Source organism: Lagenorhynchus albirostris, chromosome 16 (assembly GCF_949774975.1).
Source record: "Lagenorhynchus albirostris chromosome 16, mLagAlb1.1, whole genome shotgun sequence".
Classification (NCBI taxonomy): domain Eukaryota; kingdom Metazoa; phylum Chordata; class Mammalia; order Artiodactyla; family Delphinidae; genus Lagenorhynchus; species Lagenorhynchus albirostris.
In genome coordinates, this window is record NC_083110.1 from 3,146,493 (window position 1) to 3,172,764 (window position 26,272).

The 26,272-nt window shown below is 45.4% G+C and overlaps 2 protein-coding genes across 3 annotated transcripts in view; one reads left to right on the forward strand and one right to left on the reverse strand.

Moving 5' to 3' along the window:
• On the reverse strand, positions 1-21,296 carry C16H1orf131 (chromosome 16 C1orf131 homolog). The gene is made up of 7 exons (XM_060126464.1): positions 21,159-21,296; positions 18,694-19,037; positions 4,414-4,470; positions 3,327-3,422; positions 3,118-3,204; positions 2,499-2,551; positions 1-1,457 (listed from the first exon to the last, which is right to left on the reverse strand). Exons 1-7 carry the CDS (start codon positions 21,235-21,237, stop codon positions 1,319-1,321), a joined length of 855 nt encoding a protein of 284 aa, XP_059982447.1. The 5' UTR covers positions 21,238-21,296; the 3' UTR covers positions 1-1,318.
• Positions 21,297-21,360: 64 nt separating this feature from the next.
• GNPAT (glyceronephosphate O-acyltransferase) overlaps positions 21,361-26,272 on the forward strand; it is a 29,938-nt gene continuing 25,026 nt past the window's right edge. For both annotated transcript variants that reach the window (XM_060125456.1, XM_060125457.1), the window contains exon 1: positions 21,361-21,602. In XM_060125456.1, the coding sequence (XP_059981439.1) occupies positions 21,525-21,602 (78 nt within the window). In that variant the 5' untranslated portion in view covers positions 21,361-21,524. The remainder of the gene's footprint in view (positions 21,603-26,272) is intronic.

The window sequence follows — 26,272 nt, forward strand, 5'->3', positions numbered from 1 at the left end:
CTTTATTATTTGTTAGGCTTGGATCTCCATTTTTGGCACTGAAAACAAAAAAAAATTGAAGACCTTTTTTTTTTAAAGTTCCACAAGCTTTGAGAAGTTCCAGACACTTTCAACAAGGGCAATATTATTTTAAAATATACGTATGATTACCCCAGGTGATGACTTAGAAGGAGATAACATTTGCTTAACTCATCTGTTGTGTTATTTAATAGTCATGGTCATTTTTACCACAAAAGTTGTATTTTATTTATACAAGTTCTTACAAAGTAGAGTTGATACACTTTGGCTGAAAATCGAAAATGCTTTTCCCACAAAACAACTGACAAACGATCACATTCTTAGTTCTTTGATGATATAGTAACATTAAATCATTTTTAGAAAATTAAAAAGCAATTTTAAGCTAATTATTAGCATCTACAAATCCGTAAAATTATGAAATATCTACAAGCAAATGCACAAAACACCAGTGAAAGTGAAACTCGAGTGAACCTTGATGGAGAATATTAAAACATTCTCCTCAATAGTTTTGAAACAGGAGGGAAGGGGGCAGGGCACAACCTTTGAAAGAATGACATAGGCTGAGGACACGACATAAACTGATTAGAACCAAATGGGTCCAAGATGGCGGACGAGTCGACTTCCACTAGACCTTGAGCCTCAGTATACGCTCTCTGTAACACATCAGCAAGCTAAATGACACACCCACAGGCGCCATGACAGTTCCAAGAGCGACCACAAGGGTCAAAAAGAGGGCGGCGGCCCAGTTCCTGGAAATCCCCGCCCCTTCCCCCAAACAGCTGGAATACTCCTGCCACTCATTAGCCTGTGAAATGACCCACCCCTATAAAAACGGACAACCCCAGACCCTGGTGCCACTGTCGCCTTCTGAGATGGCCCACAATGTCTGTGGAGTGTGTGTCTCTAAATAAATCCACTTGTTACCCATCTGTCACTTTGTCTCTCGCTGAATTCTTTCTGCGATGAGACACCAAGACCCTGAGCTTCATGAAGTCCTGAGACCAGGTGTGTGACCTCAGCTGGAAGCCTGTGGGTTCAAGTCCCAGTCTGAGTTACACGGTTTCAGTTTTACTTCAGATTCACATTACAGTTGTGGCCCAACATGGTTATCACCAAAAAAAAAAAAAAAAATCAGACACTTCAGCAGATAGAAATTTTATTATTTCAATTTGATTCTGTTCCCTAAAATAAAAGAGTAGTCTGTGAAATATGAAATAAATAAGAATAATCTGGAAGTCGTGTAGGGTCCGGTTTCAGCACACTGGCCTTTGCCATTTCTCTCTTTATTTTATAAAGTACTTCATTTAGCCACTCTGGAAGAATTTATTTTTTTGATATCAACTTGGCTCAGAATCAGTGTCCCATTTTTGAATTTTCCAACCTGCCCAATCCGTCCACTTGACAAAATACTGGGAGCCGATTTCTTCTTTTTGGATTTCCTACATTTAAAGTGAGAGGAAGGTACTATAGTTAAGCTTATACAAAAGGATTTCAGCACCACCAACCAGGCCACCGAGGTCTGGCCCTGCAACCTCCTGGCCCCTCCCATGCAAGGCCCCCGCCCCACTGCAGCACCACTAGCTTCCTGCGTCCCTGAACATGCCAACTGCCTCCTGCCCTAGGGCCTTTGCACTGGTTTCTTCCACGTTGAATATTCAGCTACCAGATCTTTCTGGATCTTCCCCACTCAGTTCTCGACTCAGATGCGGCCTCCTTAGAACGACACACCAGCCCACCCTCAGTGACGTTCTCTCACGATGCACTATTTCAACCTCCTCACAAAACCTGCCAGGACCTGACATGCCCTTACTTATCTGTTTAGATGTTTTGCTGTGTTTCCCTCCCTAAAATATAAGCTCCTCCAGGGCGGGGACTCTCAGCGTGATCATGGCTGTGCGCCCAACACCTAGACACCTATGTGCCGGCGCACAGTGGGCCCTTGACAGACCACACAACCGGAAGAGATGACCACCTTCCAGCATGTGCAAGCTCGCTAGGGGTCCAAGAAAAAGCTCAAGACAAAAGTAGATTTCGAAACAGTAATTTGAGGAGAGAGAAAAAGGTACTTGAGCAAAAGCTAAGAAGCAAGCAGAAAGGCACAAAATCAACGCTCCATTACTCAAACCACGGTGCTCTGCCTCATGTGGTCATGCAAGTGCAGGCAGCACAGGCGCTCTTAGGAGGGGACAGAGGTCTTGTTGGAAAAGTCAGCCTCAGCTTTTCCACTAGTCACTGCACATGTCTGGTCTTTGAAAATGGGAGACTGGAGAAGGTTCCTAGTTCAATCCTGAGGGAGTTGTCTGATCTTGGACAATTTACTGAATCCTGTCTCCCCCCTCAAGGGCTGACTTAGGATCAGGAGAGACAGTGCACCACTGTATCAGGCTTGAAACACCACATCAATTCAAGGTATCATGTTCAGAACTAACCAATGGATTTATCCAAATCATTCTACCCGAGTACCTGATGGTATCACTCACCTGTCTTCCTGTCCTTTCCTCTTCTTTTTCTTGAAAATATCTGTGTCCTGGGCCTGATTTCACAATTAAAGAAAACATATGTATCAGTAATGGAGATTCAAAAAAAAGGCAAGAGGTTTGTGACCAAAAGCCACAGAGATATCATTTATTTTTAATATTTTTTTCAAGTAGGCATGTTAATTATACAAAGTTTCATCCTAAAACCCTTTCAAGACTGTGAAAGGCCATTCAGAGAAAACAGACAGGAGAAATGTCAAATCTTCCATTTTAGGCAAAAGGGAGGGAGCATAACATCTATTCCCCTTGTGGTTTTTCAGAAGCCCGTGTGTTCTATACAATGTAAAAGGCAAAAAAAAAAAAAAAAAAAGACTGCATATAGGGAAAAGGTCAAAGTAGCTCCCAGTACCTGAACAGGAGTTTGCTATTTCAAAGCAAACCTTTCAGGTAAATAAGTCAGATTATGTGGCTGGTATCACAAAATGTAGCTGACTTGAAGAGAGGGTAAGAACAGTCATCTAACTCTAGATTTGTTGCTGTCTAGACTGCTTTCCAAGCAGCGGGGTCCAGCAAATTGCAACCACCTTTCTGTTCTAGTTTAAGAAAAGGCTATCACACCTACCGTTCTCTTTACTTTTTCCTTTGCAGACTTTTTTTCTTTGATTTGCTCCTGCAAAACCTTGTAATTCACATAACTATTTTTGGGAGGCTGAAATGAGAAAGGACACCAAGCATCATTTCTGACTTGGCCTTTGCCCCCGCCCTGCCCTGCCCGGGGCGCCCCCCTTTGCTGCACCCCGTCTGTGGGTGGGAGGCAGAAGCAGCCCTCACCTTAGCGCCCAGCATAATGGCGCGTCCCTGCTCCAGGACTCTCTCCTTTCCTTTTCCATAACCTGTGATCCCAAACCGGTGCACTTCCAAACGAGCCTGCAGACACAAAGCACAGTCAGGCTCAAGTGCCTTCCAGAAACTCCACAGAGGAAACACAGCCCTAGGAGTGCTGCCTGCCAGACACGATGGGCTACATGCCCAGCACTTTATGGAGGACCTGCAGGGGCTACACCTCGCAAGAGTGCTGTCACGGTGTGGTTTAAGCAGCCTTGTGGAGTCTCTCACAAAGGTCCATAACCTCCCCACGCCATTCTCCCACACTGAATGCAGGCAGTCGAAGCAAAGACTTATCTCCACACAAATTAGTGACAAAACGAGGGTGACCCGCAGAGCTCTGCTGTACTTTAGGATGTGCCCTAAAACAAGCTACTACCCATAAAGGCAACAACTAAAAGTACCTTCCCAAATACATCTACTCACACGTGGAAACCCTTTATCACAGCAGCTTCAAACACAGGTCCATGTTCTTTCTTTAAAAACATATTGTAGAAGAGAAAACGTCACCAATACCCACTCTTGGCAGCTGGATTACTTCCTGTCTTTTTTCTCACACATTATTTTTAAATTTTTATTACTATTATTTATTTATTTATGTATTATTTTGGCTGCGCCAGGTCTTAGTTGCGGCACGTGGGACCTTCATTGCGGCACGTGGGACCTTCATTGCAGCACATGGACTCTTAGTTGTGAAATGCATGTGGGATCTAGTTCCCCGACCAGGGATCGAACCCGGGCCCCCTGCATTGGGAGGGTGGAGTCTTAACCACTGGACCACCAGGGAAGTCTCTCTCACACATTTTTAAAGCCTAGTCACAACCACAGAACACACACATCCTTGCTTTTCCTACTTACCATCGTATCATTGACACTGTAGTCACAAAGCCGACATGTTTTAAACGACTGCACAATGTTGAATCAAGTAAATGTAGTGTGATGTGCTTCACCATTTCCCCAACCATTGGACAACATGTAAACATATGCATTTTTGTTACAAAGCTGAAAAAATTAAGAATTTCAAAGCACGTACCTTTTCTAAGTTAAATTCTTGTACATCCACATCTTTCTCGAGGATACTAGTTTTGGTCTGAAAAGAAAAAGAAAACATTCTTATTAAGGTCATCTGTTCCTTATAGCATCCATCACACCAAGAGCATACTCATGTTTTTAAAAGCCTTGAAACTGGCCCAGATGCCTAAATAGCAAACAATAATACATGCTTGTTGCACAGAAGCCTAATTAACAGCTAATGGAAGACAAATGGAGAAAATAAATTTAAGGTTTCAAAGTTTAAGAAAAGACTGACGAGAAACTAAAAAAGAAAAGAGAGTAAGAGAGAGAACAATGCCTGTATCTCACACACCAAATGTGGGAAACTCAGTATGGTGGGGGGTTTAGAAAAGGATAACTGAGCAGAATTTTAAGAGGGTAGAAAGGTCATATTTAAATAATTCTCAGGAATTCCCTCGCGGTCCTGTGGTTAGGACTTAGCGCTTTCTCTGCCATGGCCCGGGGTTCAATCCCTGGTCGGGGAACTAAGATCCCACAAGCTGGGAGGGGAAGGAAGGAAGGGAGGGAGGGAGGGAGGGAGAAAGAATTCCCTCTTTTCTTCCCTCCTATCCAGCCATTGGAATAATGGCTAACTCTCTTAAACTCTCTTGAGTTGAAATTTTCTTTCAGGAACATCAGATTTCTAGAAATGATGGAGACTGGGTTTATAATTCCCCACAGAAAATAATGATACTGGAAATGCCATCAAAATATGTGACTCTTTGCATCAATATATCCCCTGGCTGTGGTTACCAATCCATAGAATTGACCAGAAGTTTGAGACTTCAAGGAAACTATTGTCAAATCTGGCCAAGGACAGCGGTCTCTACTCAACCTCAGGTCATCCCGGCCGTGCAGCATCTAGAAAAGCAGTCCTGGCCTCTGGCTCGGAGGAGCAGGGTCTGTGCGGAGAGCAATAGACAGGGGAATGGCTTGTTAAAACCCTTCTGCTTGTAACCTGCCTTCACTGGTTAAGCTCGCTTTAGTTATTTTGTTCTTTCCTTTCCCCTCTCTTTAACTGCATACCTACCCAGCTTCTCGTAGCCTAGTTGTTTTGCAGGAATTTGGAGTCAGCTCCTGCCCAGGGCGAGCTGGCTAAGGCTGGCCAGGTCATCAGCCCTAAAATGGGCCTGCGCAGGTGTCCGAGGAAGGGCCTTTTGAGGTCAGGGGCCAGAAAGCTCCGATCACGCTGAGCACCTCCATTCTGAACACAGACGCCTGTGACCCAGATACGCCTGCACAGAACACCGATTACCTCACCTTTTCTCCTTCCTCCGATCACCCTTCCCCACTCCTAAGACCACCATGCTTATCCCATAAAGACCCCAGCCCCCTCGCTGTTGGGAGGCGGATCTCAGACTTGTTCTCCCATCTCCTCACTTGGCTGCCTCCTGAATAAACTGTAAACCTCAGCATCTACGCGTCTGGCTTGCTGCACGTCGGGCAAATGGACCTGGTTCGGCAACAGATCCTTCTTTACAGAAAAAAATTCTTGGATAATTATCATGATGCTGAGTCTATTAGCATGATCCCCACCACTACCTTAACTTTAATTTCTACTTTTAGCTTTAAAACCACTTTAGTACAGTATTCACAATGCAGCACCTGCATTTAGAAATAATCAGTGGTCTCCCCTGTCTTCTTTCCCCTACCCTTACTGTGGTAGGGGGCACTAGTGCCTACAGGTAATACTGGGTCCTCCTCCACTTCTAGGCTCACAGGAGAACTGGGCTTTGCTGCCTACCTGAAGTTAGGCACGGCTACATGACTTGTTTTGGCCAAAGTGTGAGCAGACGGAAGCATGCCCCTTCCACATGAAACCTCTAAGAGCCTTCATCAGGACTTCCCTGGTGGTGCAGTGGTTAAGAATCCGCCTGCCAGTGCAGGGGACACGGGTTCGAGCCCTGGTCTGGGAAGATCCCACATGCTGTGGAGCAACTAAGCCCGTGTGCCACAACTACTGAGCCCGTGAGCCACAACTACTGAAGCCCACATGCCCTAGAGCCCGTGCTCCGCAACAAGAGAAACCACTGCACTGAGAAGCCCATGCACTGCAACAAAGAGTAGCCCCTGCTCGCCACAACTAGAGAAAGCCCACGCGCCTCAACAAAGACCCAACACAGCCAAAAAATAAAAAATAAATTTAAAAAAAAAAGGCTTCATCAACTCCCCTTCTCCACCAAATGGTGGAGCCCCTATCACCCTGGGTCCCTAGAACAGGACGGCATGGATCATAGCCGTCTGCCCTGACAATCCTGATGAACACGTAACATGAGAACAAGATGAACTTTTGCCTTTAAGCTACTGAGATGTAGGGACTACTTGTTATGGAACCACTGTCTCACCCATCTTGACTGATAAAGCCTCACTGTCCCATACGCGCGAGAGAGAAACGTTTGGAGATTGTGAGAACTTGTCTGTCAGGTAGTGAAGAAGAAAGCAAGCTATAAGAAGCAGACTCAGACTGAGTACCAGACTCAGTGAACTTTCTCATGGGCTGACTTGCTGACCAAAAGTATTTTCTCCTGCACTGGTAAGATTTTTCTTCTATTAGTTACCCTGTCCAAACTTTGTCCAATTAGAGAAGAGTTGGGTAAATAAACACTCTCTTTTTAATTATGCCAGCAGTTCTGGGAATATTGAGAAATTTTTTCATATCTTCTTGAGCGTAAATTATTTCAATTAGATTACTTTCTTCTTAATACCTATCTGACATTCGATATACTAAACACTAGGGGACATGGTACAGCTAAAGGGTGATGGACTTCAGGGCAGCCCTGGGGTACGGCAGAGATTATGAGGGCAGTAAGAACCCGGGGCAGGGACTTCCCTGACAGTCCAGTGGTTAACACTCCATGCTTCCAACGCAGAGGGCGCAGGCTGGATCCCTGGTCGGGGAACTAAGATCCCATGTGCCATGGGGCGTGGCCAAAAATAAATAATATAAAATAAACATTAAAAAAAAAAAACAAGAACCTGGGGCAATAACTTGACAGAATGTCTTTATGTCTAGTGACGCTTCAGGTGCAGTACACTTGTGTTCCTCAAGAGACAAACAGCCTAACTAACCTACATTCCCTCTCGCTTGTGTAGTAGCTGGGCACACAGCTTTTAAGCCAGAAAGTCTGGGGTCTGAACCTGAGCTCTAGCACTTATTTCACATCCACAATCCTTCATCTGGAACCCTGAGACAATTCAGATGGTGATACTGTGAATATACTCAATACTGTCCAAGACAGCAACCCATAATTAAGCGCATTCACGTTTCTGCAGCAATGCCCATGAATATTCACGCCCAATGGAACCAACAGAAATAACTCTTAAGCCTCACTTCAGTTCAGGTCGGGTTTTACTGCCAAATAAATTTGCGCCAAACTTAAAAAAGCAACCTAGCTTGTGCTTTCCAAAGCTCTGGGGTTTTGGAACTGCAGATATGGGATGGTGGGGTACCTGCTTAAATGCAGGCAAAGAGCTCAACCTCTCTAGGCGTCAACCTCTTCTGCGAAATGAAGACAGGTCACACTGTGAAGACCTAATGAGATACCGAACTAGTTAATGAATGTAAATAATCACGGTTAGTACACAGTAAGCACTCAGGAAATACTGGTAAATCTTTACTCAGCAATTCCTTACATGTTCAGAAGCAGTGTATGTGTACCTCAGTCCAGGCCACAGGATCCAGGCGTCCCTTCTGACCTACAGTACACTGTTCTATTATTTCTACTATATCTTTCTTGTCTCTTTTCTGTGGAGGCCATAAGGTTCATGAGATGGACCAGTGTTAGGGGTGGAACAATCACATCGATCAGACACACCTCTGAAGGCCAGACAATCCTTGGATCATTTTAAGCTACACTTGACCCTTTCATTTCTTAAGAGCACAGGAATTTTCTTCCTTATAGGCAGCCTTGCACTCATTAAAGAGTGAGTTCATCCACTCAATCCTCAAATCACAAGTCCAGGCCACCCCATTTTGAACCTGGACCCCTGCAGTAATCCTCACTCGGTCCCCTCATGCCTCTGGCTACTGCTCACCTATGATCCATTTACCACGCAGGGGCCAGAGCCATCTTTTTAAAATATAAATCAGATCACTTCATGCCCTTGCTTAAATCCTTTGGTGGCTTTCCATGTGCTTTAAACTAACTCCAAAGGCCCCATGTCTCCGAGGCCTGGTGCGGGCTGGCCTCAGCCTGTCTCTCCAACAGCCCACACCTTCCCCCCTCCGTCCCCCTCCCCCTTGTCTTCTGGCTCCTGGAACCCCGAAGGCCTCTCTACAGCTCAGGGCATTTGCAAGGCAGCTTCCCTCCCCTGCATTACTCTGCTCCCTCCTTCCCCAGCACCCTGCAACAGAGCATCAGCCTCAAGTCACCTCCTCAGACACCTCTGACCACTGGCTCTAAAGGAAGTTCTGCCTGTTACTCTCAGGACCCTGTATCTTTCCTTCAGAGGGTTTATAGCTCTTTTTAAGTATATTATTGATATTAATTTATCCAGGGTTTGCCCAACCCACCAGTAAACCATACACTCCATGAGAGAAGAGGGCTGTACCTTGTTTACTGTGGGATCTCCTGGGCCTGGCAAGGAGTAAGCACCCAATTATTTGTGGAATAAATGAATGAATAAGATTTCTGGGCAGACTACATCTATAGAGCTTTACAAATGGGACATGATCAGGAAGTTCACTTGTAGGTCAGCTATGTGAAATGGGTAAAATATTAAACAAATGGTGACCAAGTTCCCAGATAAGTCCATTAAAAGGGGTTCTGGTCAACAACTCCGATGCAGGGGGAAGGGTTTCCCACACATGGGAGCAACGGTCCCACACAGTCAGGTGTCCTACAGTTCAGTGCTACTCTGACACTATCTACCAGAGACAGCACAGGTTCCGCAGGTGAAGGGGCTCAGTCCTACAATACCGTCCCCACTTCAGAGGCCAAATGCAAGCCCAGGTTGTTACCTGTAGTACTTCTAACAGACCGCCTACAGACTGGAAGTTCTCATGACCCCCTCCTTGGGTTCAACTAATTTGCTAGAGTGGATCATAGAACTCAAGAAACCCGTTTACCTCCTAGATCACCAGCTTATTCTAAAAGGACATAACTCAGGGACAACCAGATGGAGGAGATGCAGAGGGCAAGGCTCGTGGGAAGGGCGAGGAACTTCCACACCCTCTCCAGGTTCCACTCTCCCAACCTGGAAGCTCTCCAAACCGAACCCCGTCCTTCTGGAGTCTCAGAGGTTTCATCACATAGGCATAATTGAGTAAATCGTTGGCCACTGGCAACTAGCCCCTTTGCCCTCCCCAGAAGTCAGGGCATAGGTTCTCTAATCACAAGGTTGGTTCTCCTGGCAACCAGTCCCCATTCAAGGACGCTTTCCAAGTCATTTCACTAACACAACAAAAGACACCTTTACTGTTCTCATCTCTTAAGAAATTCCAAGGGTTTTAGGAGCTCTGTGCCAGAAACAGGGACAAATATTTAATATTTCTTATTATAAATCGTCATATCACACCTACGAAAATCTGTTTCAATACACTATGTAGTTTAATCATTGTTTATTGCACAAGCCTAAATTCTGGGAAAAGAAGGTCATTTACTTGCCAGCACCTCTTGTGTTCTCGAGAATACTTCAGACAACAGAGGGCAACAGGAACTCACATGGAGACTCGACTAGTGGGGGGAGCCACATAAATGGAGAAATAAAAGGAAAACAGAAATAAAAAGAAAACTTCAAAGATGGAGGCTGTCATTATTTGATCACGTACTTTTGCGGACCCCATGTCTGCACTGTCCTACGGTGACTTGTAAGTCTTCAGAGAGCAGGGGCCACATGTACCTGTTCCCATGTTGCACAAACTCTTAGCAGAGCACTATGTGTCTTAATTACTCCAATGGTCTATCCTTTGCCTGACATGCCCTATACCCAGGATATGCCATAACAACTAGCTCTATATTAATTTGCAGTTATTTATATGTTGCAATGTCAACATTCTAAAGTCTTTTTATGGGCGTATGTGTTTTTACTGTGTTCACATATACTGTCTCCTTAGCCAGACACATTCACATTTTCAGAAGATAAACTTTAAAAAGGAGAAAAGGGTCAAGATGGCGTTACTAGGAGGATGCGGGGTTTGTGTCTCCGCACAACTAGGGCACCTACCAGGCAACGGTGGGGGACCAAGGACACCTAAGGGGACAGGAGGAACTCCCAGCGACCGGGCAGAACGTGGGGCATGCGGGGAAGTGAAGGGGGAGGAGAAGTGGAGGCGGGACTGGACTCGAGGGGCGGCTGGGGGAGGGGAAGGGATCCCACGCCCGGAGGGGAAAGGGGAGGGACGGTTGGGTGGGCAGAGGATCAAAAGGGAGCGTGGCCAGGCTTCCTCTGCCCACTTGGGCCCCGGGGAGCCAGCTGAGATCCCGGGCCTGATCCTCTGCCCACCGAGGCCCCCTCCAGCCGCGCGGGTCCTGAGGGAGTTGGGGGGGAAGGGGGAGCAGAAGTAAAGGCCGGACCTCCAGGACCGGCACCCCTGAGGGGCAGCTGGAGGAGGGAAGGAGTTCTCATACCTTCTCCCCTCCCCGCCTCCACGGAGCCCACCCACGGTTAGGGGTTCAGCACTGACAGGGGAGACCCTCAGGGGAGCGGAGGAACGGAAGGGAGCGCGGCCAGCGCTCTCCCTGCCCACTCGGGCGCCAAGGAGCCTGTTGGGCTCCAGGGCCTAATCCCCCGCCCTCCCTCGGCAGCACAGAGCCCAAGCCCCGCCCCTGCCCCCCACCCGGGGCCCCGCCTCTACACCCACTCCAAGACGCCCTCCAGCTATGCTGAGCCTAAGCGCCACCCACACACCGTCACCGAGGGCCCGACCTCCAAACCCCAGAACTGCACACTCCGGAGGCCCCCTAGGGCCACGCTGCCTCTCCCCCAGCAGAGTTCAGGTGCGAAGCCTGAGGCTCCGGCCCGCCCTAAACCCCTCCCCCACCTAAGGTCCACCTCCCACCACCCCTCCCCCCCTAAGCTCTGCCCCCCCCATAGCCAAGGCCCTTCCCGGCCTTTCTGTTTTTCCTCTTTGTTTTTTCTTTTTTCTCTTGTGGTTCTGTTTTACCTTGTTGTAGCTGTTTCAATTCTATTTTTATTTTTCCTAATGTATTTTTTTATCTAATTTTATTTTCTTTTTTATGCTTTGTTATTGTACCACTCCTTTTTTTTCCTTTTCTTTTGCCGTGCCACACTGCTTGCAGGATCTTGGTTCCCAGGCTGGGGGTCAGGCCTGAGTTCCTGTGGTGGGAGGGCCGAGTCCAAACCGCTGGACTAACAGAGAACCTCAGACCCCAGGGAATATTAATTGGAGTGAAGCCTCCCGGAGACGGGAGGTCCTCATCTCGGCACCGAGACCCAGCTCTACCCAACTACCTGCAAACTCCAGGGCTGGACGCCTCAGGCGAAACAACCAGTAAGACAGGAACACAGCCCCACCCACAAATAAAAATGAGACAACAAAAACTATGTTACAGGTGAAGGCGCAAGGTAAGAACCTAGAACACCAAATAAATGAAGAGGAAATAGGCTACCTATCTGAAAAAGAATACAGAGTAATGATAGTAAAGATGATCCAAAATCTCGGAAACAGAATGGAGAAAATACAAGAAACTTTTAACAAGGACCCAGAAGAACTAAAGAGCAAACAAACAGTGATGAACAGCAAAATAACTGAAATTTAAAATACTCTAGAAGGAATCAATAGCAGAATAACTGAGGCAGAAGAACAGATAAGTGACCTGGAAGATGAAATGGTGGAAATAACTGCCAGGGAGCAGAAGAAAGAAAAAAGAATGAAAAGAACTGAGGACAGTCTCAGAGACCTGTGGACAACATTAAATGCACCAGCAATCGAATTACAGGGGTCCCAGAAGAAGAAGAGGAAGAGAAAGGGTCTGAGAAAATATCTGAAGAGATTATAGCCAAAAACTTCCCTAACATGGGAAACAAAATAGTCACCCAAGTCCAGGAAACACAGAGGGTTGCATACAGGATAAACCCTAGGAGAAACACACATATTAAGCACACAAACAAAAATTAAATTCAAAGAAAAAATATTACAGCAGCAACGAAAAGCAACAAATAACATACAAGGGAATCCCCATAAGGTTATCAGCTGATTTCACAGCAGAAACTCTGCAGGCCAGAAGGGAGTGGCAGAATATATTTACAGTGATGAAAGGGAAAAACCTACAACCAAGACTACTCTACCTAGCAAGGATCTCATTCAGATTTCACAGAGAACTCAAAAGCTTTACAAACGAGCAAAAGCTATGAGAATTCAACACCAAACCAGCTTAACAACAAATGCTAAAGGGACTTCTCTAAGCAGGAAACACAAGAGAAGAAAAAGACCCACAAAAACAAACCCAAATCAATTAAGAAAATGGTAATAGGAACATACATATCGATAATCACCTTGAATATAAATGGATTAAATGCTCCAACCAAAAGAAACAGACTGGCTGAACGAATACAAAAACAAGACCCACATATATGCTGTCTACAAGAAACCCACTTCAGACTTAGGGACACATACAGACTGAAAGTGAGGGGATGGAAAAAGAAATTCCATGCAAATGGAAATCACAAGAAAGCTGGAGTAGCAATACTCATATCAGATAAAATAGACTTTAAAATAAAGACTATTACAAGAGATAAGGAAGGACACTACATAATGATCAAGGGATCAATGCAAGAAGAAAACAAGTATATATATTTATGCACTGAACATAGGAGCACCTCAATACATAAGGCAAATGCTAACAGCCATAATAGGGGAAATCAACCGTAACAAAGTAATAGTGGGGAGACTTTAACACCCCACTTACACCAATAGACAGATCATCCAGACAGAAAATAAATAAGGAAACACAAGCTTTAAATGACACAAGAGACCAGACAGACTTAATTGATACTTATAATAGGATATTCCACCCAAAAGCGGAAGAATACACTTTATTCTCAAGTGCACACCGAACGTTCTCCAGAATAGATCACACCTTGGGTCATAAATCAAGCCTTGGAAAATTTAAGAAAACTGAAATCGTATCAACCATCTTTTCCGACGAACTCTACGAGATCAGAAATCAGTTACAGGAAAAAGAACTGTAAAAAACACAAACACATGGAAGCTAAACATTGCGCTGCTAAATAACCAAGAGATCACAGAAGAAATCGAAGGAGAAATTAAAAAATACCTAGAAACAAATGACAATGAACACGACGATCCAAAATCTATGGGAGGCAGCAAAAGCAGTTCTAAGAGGGAAGCTTATAGCAATTCAAGCTCACCTCAGGAAACAAGAAAAATCTCAAATAAACAATCTAACCTTACATCTAAAGCAACTAGAAAAAGAAGAACAAAGAAAACCCAAAGTTAGTAGAAGGAAAGAAATCATAAAGATCAGAGCAGAAATAAATGAAATAGAAACGAAGAAAACAATAGCAAAGATCAATGAAACTAAAAGTTGGTTCTTTGAGAAGATAAACAAAATTGATAAACCTTTAGCCAGACTCATCAAGAAAAAAAAGGGAGAGGACTCACATCAATAAAATTAGAAATGAGAAAGGAGAGATTACAACTGACACCGCAGAACTACAAAGGATCATAAGAGACTACTACAAGCAACTCTATGCCAATAAAATGGACAACCTGGAAGAAATGGACAAATTCTTGGAAGGTACAACTTTCCAAGACTGAACCAGGAAGAATTAGAAAATATAAACAGACCAATGAACAGGTAATGAAATTGAAACTGTAATTAAAAATCTTCCAACAAACAAAAGTCAGGACCAGATGGTTTCACAGGTGAATTCTATCAAACATTTAGAGAAGAGTTAACACCTATGCTTCTCAATCTCTTCCAAAAAACTGCAGAGGGAGGAACATTCCCAAACTCGTTCTACAAGGCCACCATCACCCTGATACCAAAACCAGGCAAAGATATCACAAAAAAGAAAATTACAGACCAATATCACTGATGAACATAGATTCAAAAATCCTCAACAAAGTACTAGCAAACAGAATCCAACAACACATTAAAAGGATCATACACCATGATCAAGTGGGATTTATCCCAGGGCTGGAAGGATTCTTCAATATACGCAAATCAATCAACGTGATACAGCATATAACAAACTGAAGAATAAAAACCATATGATCATCTCCATAGATGCAAAAAAAGCTTTTGAAAAAATTCAACACCCATTTATGATAAAAAACGCTCCAGAAAATGGGGACAGAGGGAACCTACCTCAACATAATAAAGGCCATATATGACAAACCCACAGCAAACATCATTCTCAATGGTGAAAAACTGAAAGCATTTCCTCTAAGATCAGGAACAAGACAAGGATGTCCACTCTCGCCCCTATTATTCAAGATGGTATTGGAAATCCTAGCCATGGCAATCAGAGAAGAAAAAGAAATAAAAAGAATACAAACTGGAAAAGAAGAAGTAAAACTGTCACTGTTTGCAGATGACATGATACTATACATAGAGAATCCTAAAGATGCCACCAAAAAACTACTAGAACAATCAATGAATCTCGTAAGGTAGCAGAATACAAAATTAACGTACTGAAATCTCTTGCATTCCTATACACTAACAACGAAATATGAGAAAGAGAAATTAAGGAAACAATCCCATTTATCATCACAACAAAAAGAATGAAATATCTAAGAATAAACTTACCTAAGAAGGCAAAAGACCTGTAATCAGAAAACTATAAAACAATGATGAAAGAAATCAAAGATGACACAAATAGATGGAGAGATATACCATGCCCCTGGATTGGAAGAATTGAGACTGTGAAAATGACTATACTACCCAAAGCAGTCTACAGGTTCAATGCAATCCCTATCAAATTACCAATGGCATTTTTCACAGAATCAGAACAAAAATTATACAATTTGTGTGGCAACACAAAAGACCCCGCACAGCCAAAGCAATGTTGAGAAAGAAAAACAGAGCTGGAGAAATCAAGCTCCCCAATTTCAGACTATACTACAAAGCTACAGTAATCAAGACAGTATGGTACTGGCACAAAAACAGAAATATAGATCAATGGTACAGGACAGAAGGCCCAGAGATAAACCCACGCACCTATGGTCACCTAATCTATGACAAAGGGATATACAATGGAGACAAGACAGCCTCTTCAATAAATGGTGCTGGGAAAACTGGACAACTACATGTAAAAGAATGAAATTAGAACACTCCCTAACACCATACACAAAAATAAACTCAAAATGGATTAAAGACCTAAATGTAAGACTGGACACTATGAAACTCTTAGAGGAAAACATAGGAAAAACACTCTTTGACATAAATCACAGCAAGATCTTTTATGACCCACCTCCTAGAGTACTGAAAATAAAAACAAAAATAAGCAAATTGGACCTAATTAAATTTAAAAGCTTTTGCACAGCAAAGGAAACCATAAACGAGATGAAAAGACAACCCACGGAATGGGAGAAAATATTTGCAAATCAAGCAACAGACAAAGGATTAATCTCCAAAATATACAAACAGCTCATGCAGCTCAATATCAAAGAACCCAATCAAAACATGGGTGGAAGATCTAAATAGACATTTCAGCAAAGAAGACATACAGATGGTCAAGAGGCACATGAAAAGATGCTCAACATCCCTAATTATCAGAGAAATGCAAATCAAAACTACAATGAGGTATCACCTCACACCGGTCAGAATGACCATCATCAAAAAATATACAAGCAACAAATGCTGGAGAGGGTGTGGAGAAAAGGGAACCCTCTTGCACTGTTGGGAATGTAAATTGATACAGCCACTGTGGAGAACAGTATGGAGGTTCCTTAAGAAACTAAAAATAGAACTAGCATATGACCTAGCAATCCCACTACTGAGAAACCGTAACTCAAAAAGACACATGTAGGGACTTCCCTGGTGGCGCGGTGGTTGGGAGTCCGCCTGCCGATGTGGGGGACAAGGGTTCGTGCCCCGGTCCGGGAAGATCCCACATGCCACGGAGCGGCTGGGCCCGATGGCCATGGCCGATGAGCCTGCACGTCCGGAGCCTGTGCTCCGCAACGGGAGAGGCCACAACAGTGAGAGGCCCGCGTACCGCAAAAAAAAAAAAAAGACACATGTACCCCCATGTTCACTACAGCACTATTTACAACAGCCAGGACATGGAAACAACCTAAGTGTCCATCAAGAGATGAATGGATAAAGAAGATGTGGTACATGTATACAATGGAATATTACTCAGCCATAAAAGAAATGAAATTGGGTCATTTGTAGAGATGTGGATGGACCTAGTGTCTGTCATACAGAGTGAAGTTAAGTCAGAAAGAGAAAAACAAATACCGTATATTAATGCATATATGTGGAATCTAGAAAAATGGTACAGATGAGCCTAGTTGCAGGGCAGGAATAGAAAGGGAGACGTAGAGAACGGACATGTGGACATATGGGGGGAAAGAGATGGTAGGACGAATCGAGAGATTAGGTTTGACAATAAATACACTACCATGTGTAAAATAGCTAGCTAGTGGGAACCTGCTGTAAGGCACTGGGAGCTCAGACCGGTCCTCTCTGATGGCCTAGTGTGGTGGGATGGCTTGGGGGAGGAGGTCCAAGAGGCAGGGGATGTGTGTATGCGTATGGCTGATTCACTTGGCTGTGCAGCAGAAACTAACACAACATTGTAAAGCAATCATACTCCAATTAAAAAAAAAAAAAAAAGAAAGAAAGAAAGAAAAGGGGAGAACCACCAAGGAAGCTAAAAATTTCATCAAGTTGAGGAAGTCCAAAATGTAAAACGAGTTGAGGTTCCTGAGAAAAGCCAACTACAATGAAAAGGGATTCTTTGGAGCAGAAAGAAGAATAACAGCCTGCTACACATGTTCCATTATTAAGAGATAGGGAGATGCAGACTCATTCAATGCCAACTTTTTTGTCCTTTCTATTAGAAAGAAAACTCTCTATTCCAGAAAGATGAACACGAGTTGAGTCTAAGCAGAAAGTGAAGACCGAGACCTTTGAGGAAACAAGGGAGGGTGCCTAGATGCTTTATATCGGTTAAATTCTCCAAACACATAATTGTATTGCACAACAGTGCTTTCCAACCTTCTTCACATCATGGCACACAGAGAAAATACTAATATGTCTGGCTCACTGCGGTACTCTGTGGTAATACCAGTCTTTCTGGAAGCTCCCTGGCTGGCCGGTTTGGGGGCTCTGGCTGCAAGGGCCAATGGAATCCATTTCTTGGTCTGCCTGTAACAGTTCCCATTGCCCCAGTATTTGGATACTATAAGAATTGGAAAGCTGACCTAGAATCCTAAAATAAAGGTAGATATGATTACAGAATGCATTAATAATCTTTGAGGAAGAGATGCTGGTGACCTTGACATAAAGTACTAACTAAATTCTAGAAAAGATGTGGTAAACACCAGTCACTAGCACGTGTTCACATGTTCATCAAGAATACGCAAGCCTAACTGTCTTTGTAGTGGGTTGAATCGTGGTCTCCAAAAAGAAATGTCCATGCACTAATCCCCGGGAATCTGCAAATGTGACCTTATTTGGAAAAAGCATCTTTGGAGTGTAATTAAGTTAAGGATCTCACGATAAGATCCATCCTAGATTTAGGGTGGCCCTAAATCCAATGACGGGTGTCCTTCTAAGAGAAAGGCAGGAGAGTTGAGACTCAGATACCAGGAAGAAGTCCATGTGAAGACAGAGGAAGAACCCAGAGCTCTGCAGCCGCCAGAAGCTGGAAGAAGCAAGGAAGGACCCTCCCCCGGCAGAGGGAGCGTGGCCCAGCCAACAACATGATTTGGACTTCTGGCCTCCAAAACTGGAAATAATACATTTCTGTACAGCAGCCCCAGGAAACTAAGACAATCCTCTTCCTTTTTATGACAGACAAAAGTGTACAGGACATGGGGAAAGCAACAGATACGTGACGTCTGGATTACTGCAATGAATTGGACAAAAACTTGTGAAAAAAGTTTGGATAAGCACCCATGCCTCTCTCAGAGGCTGAATTCTGAGTCAGACTTACAAGTTCAGCCTGAGGTTGCTGCTCAGCAGTCACACTGCTTTCCATCAAAATGTAAGTTCCTTGAGAGAAAGCAGTTCTTTTTTTGTTCCCAGGGCCTTTTGTTCCCAGGGCCTAGAACAGTGGCAGGACAATATCAGGGTTTTCACCACGAAGGCCAGTTCATTACCTTTGTGTTCTCGTCTTGATCGGGCTTCTGTTTTCTTTTTCTACTTCTGCTGTGAAATTCCACCACTTCTACTGGTTCCCTGTCGTTCCTCAGGGGAGAGGGGGCTACTGCAGAACTAGAGACTACAGGTCCTGAAGGGAAACCACCAGGGGTCACGGCGGGAACACCCTGCAGCTCTTCCTGGAGTTCCTGGAAGAAGCTGGAAGCACTCTTCCTCTGGCCTCTGACAAGAGATCCAGGTTGGAGATCTGGCTCTGCAACCAAGGCCCCTGGGGTCCCCATATCTCTTTTCTTCTCTCTTTTCTTTCTGATCCTTTTCTGCTCTGCTTCATCTTCCGTCTCTCCTGTTTGTTCAAACACAAAAGGAAAAATAAACATTTTGTGTTTTAGCTATCACTAATACCAAATCACGCGAATGCACGTGTACATGTGCCACAGCTATAAACATGCAGAAATACACACAAAGACAAAAACTATTTTTCTTCCAAGAGGGTCGTATTTGCACAATTTATAGAATCCAAAGTGCACAGTCAGCTTTTCCCAGGTAACTATATTTACGTCTTTGACTCTTACTAGCACAATTACTTTAGTCCTCACCTTGGTCCTGACTGTACGTGTCATCATCACAATACCCCAGAAACTGGTAGTCCCTGTTGGCTCACACTTTGTAATAAAAATGTTAGTACATCTGCCAACTGCAGCCAGTGTTTCTTTTTTTTTTTTTTGCGGTACGCGGGCCTCTCACTGTTGTGGCCTCTCCCGTTGCGGAGCACAGGCTCCGGACGCACAGGCTCAGCGGCCATGGCTCACAGGCCCAGCCGCTCCGCGGCATGTGGGATCTTCCCAAACCGGGGGACAAACCCGTGTCCCCTGCGTCGGCAGGCGGACTCTCAACCACTGCGCCAACAGGGAAGCCCCAGTGTTTCTTTTTAACACTTTCTAGGGTTACAGGTGGGGACCGCGGTCTTCCTATTTCCTTTCACGGTTATGAATTAAGATGAACCTAAGACAACTGGCTTAACTCGAATGCCTTTACTTTCAACTAAATCTCCACACCTCCCCTTTGTTTCAGCTGCTCAAACTCTGACCAGTCACCTGAAGGTTCTGACAAGAACTCTAGGCCTAACGACTCACCGACAGTATGACTATTACAGAGCTCTCCAAACATTAGCTATTTATGTTTGTCTATTTTCTCAGTCTTTTATTCAGTAAATATGTATTAAGAGTCGACTAACCTTTGGCATTAGGCATATACAAATGAGTAGATACAGCCCATGCCTTCAGAGCTCCAAGCATAATTTCCAGGCTGTGTTAACACAACCTATATTTAGGATTTTGCAGAATAGTCCTTTCCTCTAGGACTTCTCAAGGTCGGAGGCTAAGTCTTCTCTGTCTTCCGACATTCCCAAGGGCACAGAGATGCCCTGTCCACAGTTCAAGTCGATAACAAGTGCAGGGGTTGGAGCCAGAGAGTGTAGGGTTTGGAACCCAAGCTCTGAAAATTACTAACTGGGTGAACTTCAAGTTTTTTAACCTTTAGTGCTTGTTTCTACAATAATGGGATCTGTCTTGTAATAATGGTATTAATGACAACATCTATTTCATAGGATTGTTGTGAAAATTAAACGAGTATATACCTGCAAAGCATGGAGTGTATGGTAAGTTCTCAATACGATTTTAGCTATTATTTTTACTGTGTAATGAGCTTAGAATTTTGAGCAATGGCTCCAAAATAAAATAGCAACATCACGCTACAAAGTTAAGAAATACGTTTGGCCTTTAAAGGCACTAATGCCTAACGATTATCTTTGGTGCAGGAACAAAGGATGTCACCTTCCCTGGGGCAAATTCTTCAGAGTGTGTGTAACGGTCTCCCTACCCAAGTGCCAGGAGTTGCCAATCTTTAACGATAAGCTCTTTTATCTTCCTCTTCCCCAGTCAAGATAAAAGAAAGAGAACATAAGTCAGCCAACTTAGGGATGACAGGTCATGAAGAGCTTCCTGTGAAACCGCCCCCCGAAGTCCTTGGCAGGGGACACACCGAAGGATGAGATCCCCACATGACAAGGTGGCACCAATGCCCGAGGGTCAGGCGAGTCTGGGGGGTGCGTGGGGAAAGGGGGCTTCCCGGAGGAAAGCGATTCAGGGGAAAGGGGTGCTATTTCGAGAGCCCGAGGTCCTGCGAACACCTCCCCGGTAAGTCTGAAAGCCTTGGTGCTTCCGACACGCAAGCCGGTCCCCACCGAAGGACGAGCTAGGAGGTTTAATTCATAAAAAACGCTCAACAGACTCCGGTCGCGGGTGAGGGTGATCTCCGACAGAAGCGAGTGGGGGACCCACTGTCAGAACCGGGTCGGACGAGCTGAGAGGTGCTCGACGTTCAAGAACCTTTAGTCGCGGAGGTCGGCCCAGTTCCGGGCTGCTCAAGTCCGCTCTCCACGTGGGCTCCGAAGGCCCGTACTCACCAAAGTCGTAGAGGTTCTGGAGCAGAACGTCCAGAAGGGCCTGAGGAGCGGAGGCGTCTAGCGCTGGCTCCTGCGCCATCGTGGGGCCCGGCCGGTCGTAGCGGGACAGCGCAGAGCGCGCGAGACTCCGGCGGCCCGGCACCCGCTTCCGGCTTCCGATATGCTGCGCACGCGCGCGCTGCAGGTCCCCGCGCGGCTTCCGTCCTGGTTAAGATGGCGACGCCCGGGGTCCTGCGGAGGGGCCGCGGAGGGTGCTGCCGCCCTAGGCGAGGTCGGGCCGCCCCGCGCGGAAGAACCGCCCCCAGCAGCACCCCAACCACCGCTTAGCTAAGAATCCCAGGCCACGCCCGGGACAGCGGCCGCAGCATGGATTCTTCCAGTTCGTCTAGCTCTTGCTTCTCCGTCGGCTCCACGAGTCCCGGCGCTGTCGTGCTCCTCTACTCGGTATGCGCCCGGGGGAGCGAGGCCGGGGCGGGGCCGCGGGAGAGGACTCCCTTCTCCTGGTCCCCGGTTCCTCCGGGCCGCGACCCAGGGCCCAGAAGAGTGGGTCCGAGCCTCCTCCCCACCCCCGCAGGAGGGATTAGGTGCTTGATTTGGTTTCTAGGGCAACGGTGTAGCGCTGCGTGTGGGAATGTCCGTGTGCTTTTAGAAGTTTCTCCTGGTGATGGTTCCGCTGGTTCCCTCCCGCTCGTTCCTTCCCTTCCCCTCCACCAGGCGTTGGGCCTTCAGAACGCCCCTGACACGGGAACGAGGCGGGGAGAATTGGAGTCTCTCCATCTCTTGCGAGGCGTGTCGGGCTACTTTTAGGTCGAACCCGAGGAACCTGCGGGTCTGACTCAGCTTGAGGTAGCCCGTGGCTCCCCACCCCGCTCTTTTGCAGCTGTGATATTCCCGGGAAAAAAAGTATTTGGCTTGTCTGTGGGCATTGAGTTTCTAAGACTTTACGTTTATCATCTAAGAAGATTTGGAGTTCTGGAAATTTGTATTGTGTTTCTGTCCTCTGCCCATCACTGTACTTTTTCCACAAGTCATTTTGGAAGAGAGCTAATGCCCCCCGGCCTCTCTCCAGTTCACCCCCCAACCGCCTCTTCTGATTTTAACCGGTCTTTTTTGCGACGGAATGTTGGTCACTCAGAATTGTCATGAAGAAATTACGAGGTGGAAGCTTTGTAGCTCTCAGTATTTCACAACCCTGGGGCAATTGACTTTTTTTTTTTAAACCAAATTAAGTTTTATCTACCTTAGGAGGAAATAAAAGAATGCATTTTAAAGTCATGTTACCAGTGTTCTGGCTTAAATATAATGTTAATTTATGTAGGAGGATCATAACAGGGAAAACACAAGAGCAAGATAAACAAAAAACTCAGTTTCAGAAAAGAATATATATACCTATGGCTACCTTCAAATTGGGAGACCAGTGGAGCATGGGGAAACTTCTGTTCCCTTGCTGTCAAGAGCTCTGGGCTTATGATGGCTGCTAATTGTCCACTTTCCCAAGGTTTATCACTTGGACCTCTCTCTTCATTGACCTCACCGCACAGTGCAGTGGTGAAATAGTTCAACCTCAAAACGTAGGGAAAGAGGGTTGCTGTGTAGCTCTGACTTCCCATGGGTAGTTTTTTTCAGCCCTCAACTGGTTTGTGAATTACAGCAATTTTCCACGTGTGTATTAAAAGAAAGAGTTGGTTTTTTATTGCCCCATTCACCAATGATAAGACTTTGGTCACCTTTTTCACGTGAAAAACTAAAGCAGTTAATTGCATGTAAGCCGTTACTGCTTCTGAAGCTGGACAGCCACCCTCACTCCTCTTATGACAGCAGTCTTTTAACTTTCATGTTAACCTGAACTTTTTCTTACTGTTTCAGACTGTCCTTATTTCATTCCTCGGCCACACTCTTATTGTGCAATACTCTAATCTAGTCTTGGAGATATTTAAGATACTGCTCCTTGCAGCAGACATTGCAGCTGTAGGTACTTACAGTGTCCTAGTCAGTATTCTCAGGGTGCAAGATATGGAGGTTAAAGATCCAGCCCTTGCCTTTAAGGACCTCAAAGGATGTCATGAGAATAAAGGAGTAATCGCAGCTAAGTGAGATAAGCCCAGTGATTGAAGCATGCACAGTATATTGTGGGAGGGCTGGGAAGGAGGGCCTGAGCTGTCTGGGGACTTGGAGAAGGCTTCTCAGAGAATGTGACACCTGAGTTGAGATTTTGAGGTATGAATGGGAGGTGAGGGAGAGGAAGACTGTCGTAGGCATCAGTGTAAGAAGACCACTCCTTGGCATGTGTGGGGGAACCAAGATAGGTAAGGGTAGAATAAAGGGGACGTGAGAAACGAAACTAAGGAAGTAGGCAGAGGATATTTCCTAAAGGAATTTTATATGTTTAAACGCCTTTCAGGATAAAATTTTCATTCTATGGGACACCATTTAAGGATGATTGGATTTGTATTTTTGAAAGTCTAAGAAGACTACTAGGTTTCTGGCATGATTATGTGGGTAACCTCTATTATTGATACTTAAGCAGAGGCTGTAGAAAGGGAATTCGTTGGAGAAAGGAATCTGATACCGGAGGAATCTGAAGCGTGGAGGTCAGTTAGGATGCTGTTGCAGTAATCCAGGGAGGTGACGAAAGCCTGCAGTGAGGCAGTGGCCGTGAGTCTGGGGAGGAGGGAGACGGGTGAGTTAGTGTGTTATTCAGGACAGTTGAATGTGGTAGCTAAGGAAGAGGCCACAGTCTGAACTTGACTCCCGTCTCTGCCATCTGGCAACTGGGCGGATGCCTTTCACTGATAAAGAGGAAGAGGATGGGCTTCCCTGGTGGCGCAGTGGTTGAGAGTCCGCCTGCCAATGCAGGGGACACGGGTTCGTGCCCCGGTCTGGGAAGATCCCACGTGCCGCAGAGCGGCTGGGCCCGTGAGCCATGGCCACTGAGCCTGCAGATCCGGAGCCTGTGCTCCGCAACGGGAGAGGCCACAACAGTGAGAGGCCTGCGTACCGCAAAAAAAAAAAAAAGAATACTCAGAACTCAGCACTTCCTAATTATTTTACTAAATTTTCCTGTTATCCATGCTCTTGAAGTTATTTCCATCTGTCACGCTGTAAGGTGGAAATCCTAGAGAACGGTGGCTCCTTGCATCTCCTCCCAGCTCCACATTCAGTGAGGTCGTATTGGTAGCTTGAAATCTGCCACGGTGGGAGCGTGTATACCCCAGAAACTGGCAGATGCTATAAATCAGGGCTCTCCCATAGTTGCATGTTACCAGCATGCTACTGGTGGCGTCCCTAAGTGAACTTACCTTGTTTATTTGTTGTCCATCTTCAGCTCCCTCAGGGTTCCTTGTCCACCTTGTTCATGCCGTGTTCTTAGCCTGTAGAACAGTGCCCTGTACGTTTGGGGCTGTCAGTAACTGTTGAATGAATGGATCTACCAGAGCAGTTGAAAGGGAGGTACAAGGAGAGGCCTGTTTAACTAGCAATAAGGAGAGGCCCACTCTGCAAAGTAAGATAGGGGGAAAATCCTTCACGTCATTCTTCTCACTTGGCCTCCTCATTGTATCGTGCTCCTGGGTGAGTATTTATTTTATGATGGTAAATACTTCTCCAGCATGGCGTAGGGAATGCCAGTTAATGAGCAGTAACGCTCAACCCTGGCTGCATGTAGGAATCGCTTAGAGTACTTTCAAAAATACTTTTGATAACCCAGGTACCACTCCCAGACCAAATTAATCAAGAATCTTTAGGGGGGCCTGGGCATCAATATTTTAAGTTCCCCGAGTTATTTTAATGTGAAGCCTGGGTTAAAAACCACTGGATTAGACATTGAGTTAGACCAGATTGGGAGAAGTTGGAGCTTTAGACTGAATATTGGAGAGCTGTCATCAACAGGGCTCAAGAAGTGGCTTCATTTAGTAAGTTATTTTTTCACTCCACAAACAATGATTGAAGGACTGGGAATACAAAAATGTGTAAGACACATGACAGGGAGCTCACAATCTTGTAGGGGAGACACCAAAGACAAGTTTATTGACGTATTCTAGATGAAAATGTAATGAGGATTCCCTAAAGGCTTAGCGGAGAAGGTGACCGTTTTGGTCCTGCGTTAAAGGGAGAATCTGGACATGGTACACAGAGGAGGTGTACAGAAGCTGTGGTTGATGGCCGAGGGTTTTCCAGGTGAACGGTGGTGAACGGCCATTTGTAAGTGCCCCGTCTCAACAACTGGTACCACCGTGCACAGGGTTACGGACAAAAGAGGCTGTGTCTGTCTTGGTTAGACAAGGCATATCCCCAACACATACCACAATAGCACGCATATAACAGATGCTCCGGTATTTGATAGGAATGCCATTCTTAGAGGTGACTTGCACAAAGCTGCGGGAGCCATGAGATGTCATAGCTTGTTGAGGCAACTAGGTCTTTGTACGGCTGGCTCGTGTGTTAAGAAGTGTGAGCTTGATCCTGCAGTTACAGAACCATGGAAGGATTGCAGATGATCGCAGCTGGCAAGGTTTTCAAAGGATACATACGTGCTGCTCTGCCTTGCAGGTTCTTGTTCTGAGGACGCCCTCCCTCCCCTCTCCCCCTTTCCTCTTTCCTCCCCTCTGTACTCTCTTTCTCTCCCCCCCCTCCACACCACAGACACCTCCCCAGCTGATTCTGATCCTTTTCTGTTCCCACACCCAGGACGGCTAAATGGGAAGTCTCTGAGATCTTTTTTGTCCCTAAAGTTATATCATTTATAATGGTAATTTGTGGCATTCTACCAAGTCTGAGCCTGTGTAACTTACGCTATTACTTCATTAATGAGAACTGTGAAATTTGAGGTTCTTCAGCCTTAGAAGCAGGCGTATGCACTATGTTACAGCGACTGCAGTTTACACCAGAATTCCAAGCTCGAATATTTTCCCCTCATATATTCTCTATACTTATATACCTGGGCATAAAAATGTTCACATTTGCGTATTTTACATGTTTTACATGCTACCCTTTTATACTTAAGCTCCTTATAAATGCTCTTTGCTTCTGTCTGTATTCTCGTTGTGCCCTAACGGTGGTCTCAGTTTTTCTGGGTTTTTTTATTACCTTAACATTTAGTCGGTCAGTTATTGATC

What these genes read in the sequence shown, in the direction of transcription:
- C16H1orf131 (XM_060126464.1), bottom strand. Translation starts at nt 21,237, where the DNA reads ATGGCGCAGGAGCCAGCGCTAGACGCCTCCGCTCCTCAGGCCCTTCTG. An exon ending in CCAGAACCTCTACGACTTTG is followed by an intron (nt 19,038 to 21,158) that starts GTGAGTACGGGC and finishes TTGAACAAACAG; the next exon opens with GAGAGACGGAAGATGAAGCA. An exon ending in AGGAAAAAGTAAAGAGAACG is followed by an intron (nt 2,552 to 3,117) that starts GTAGGTGTGATA and finishes TTGTGAAATCAG; the next exon opens with GCCCAGGACACAGATATTTT.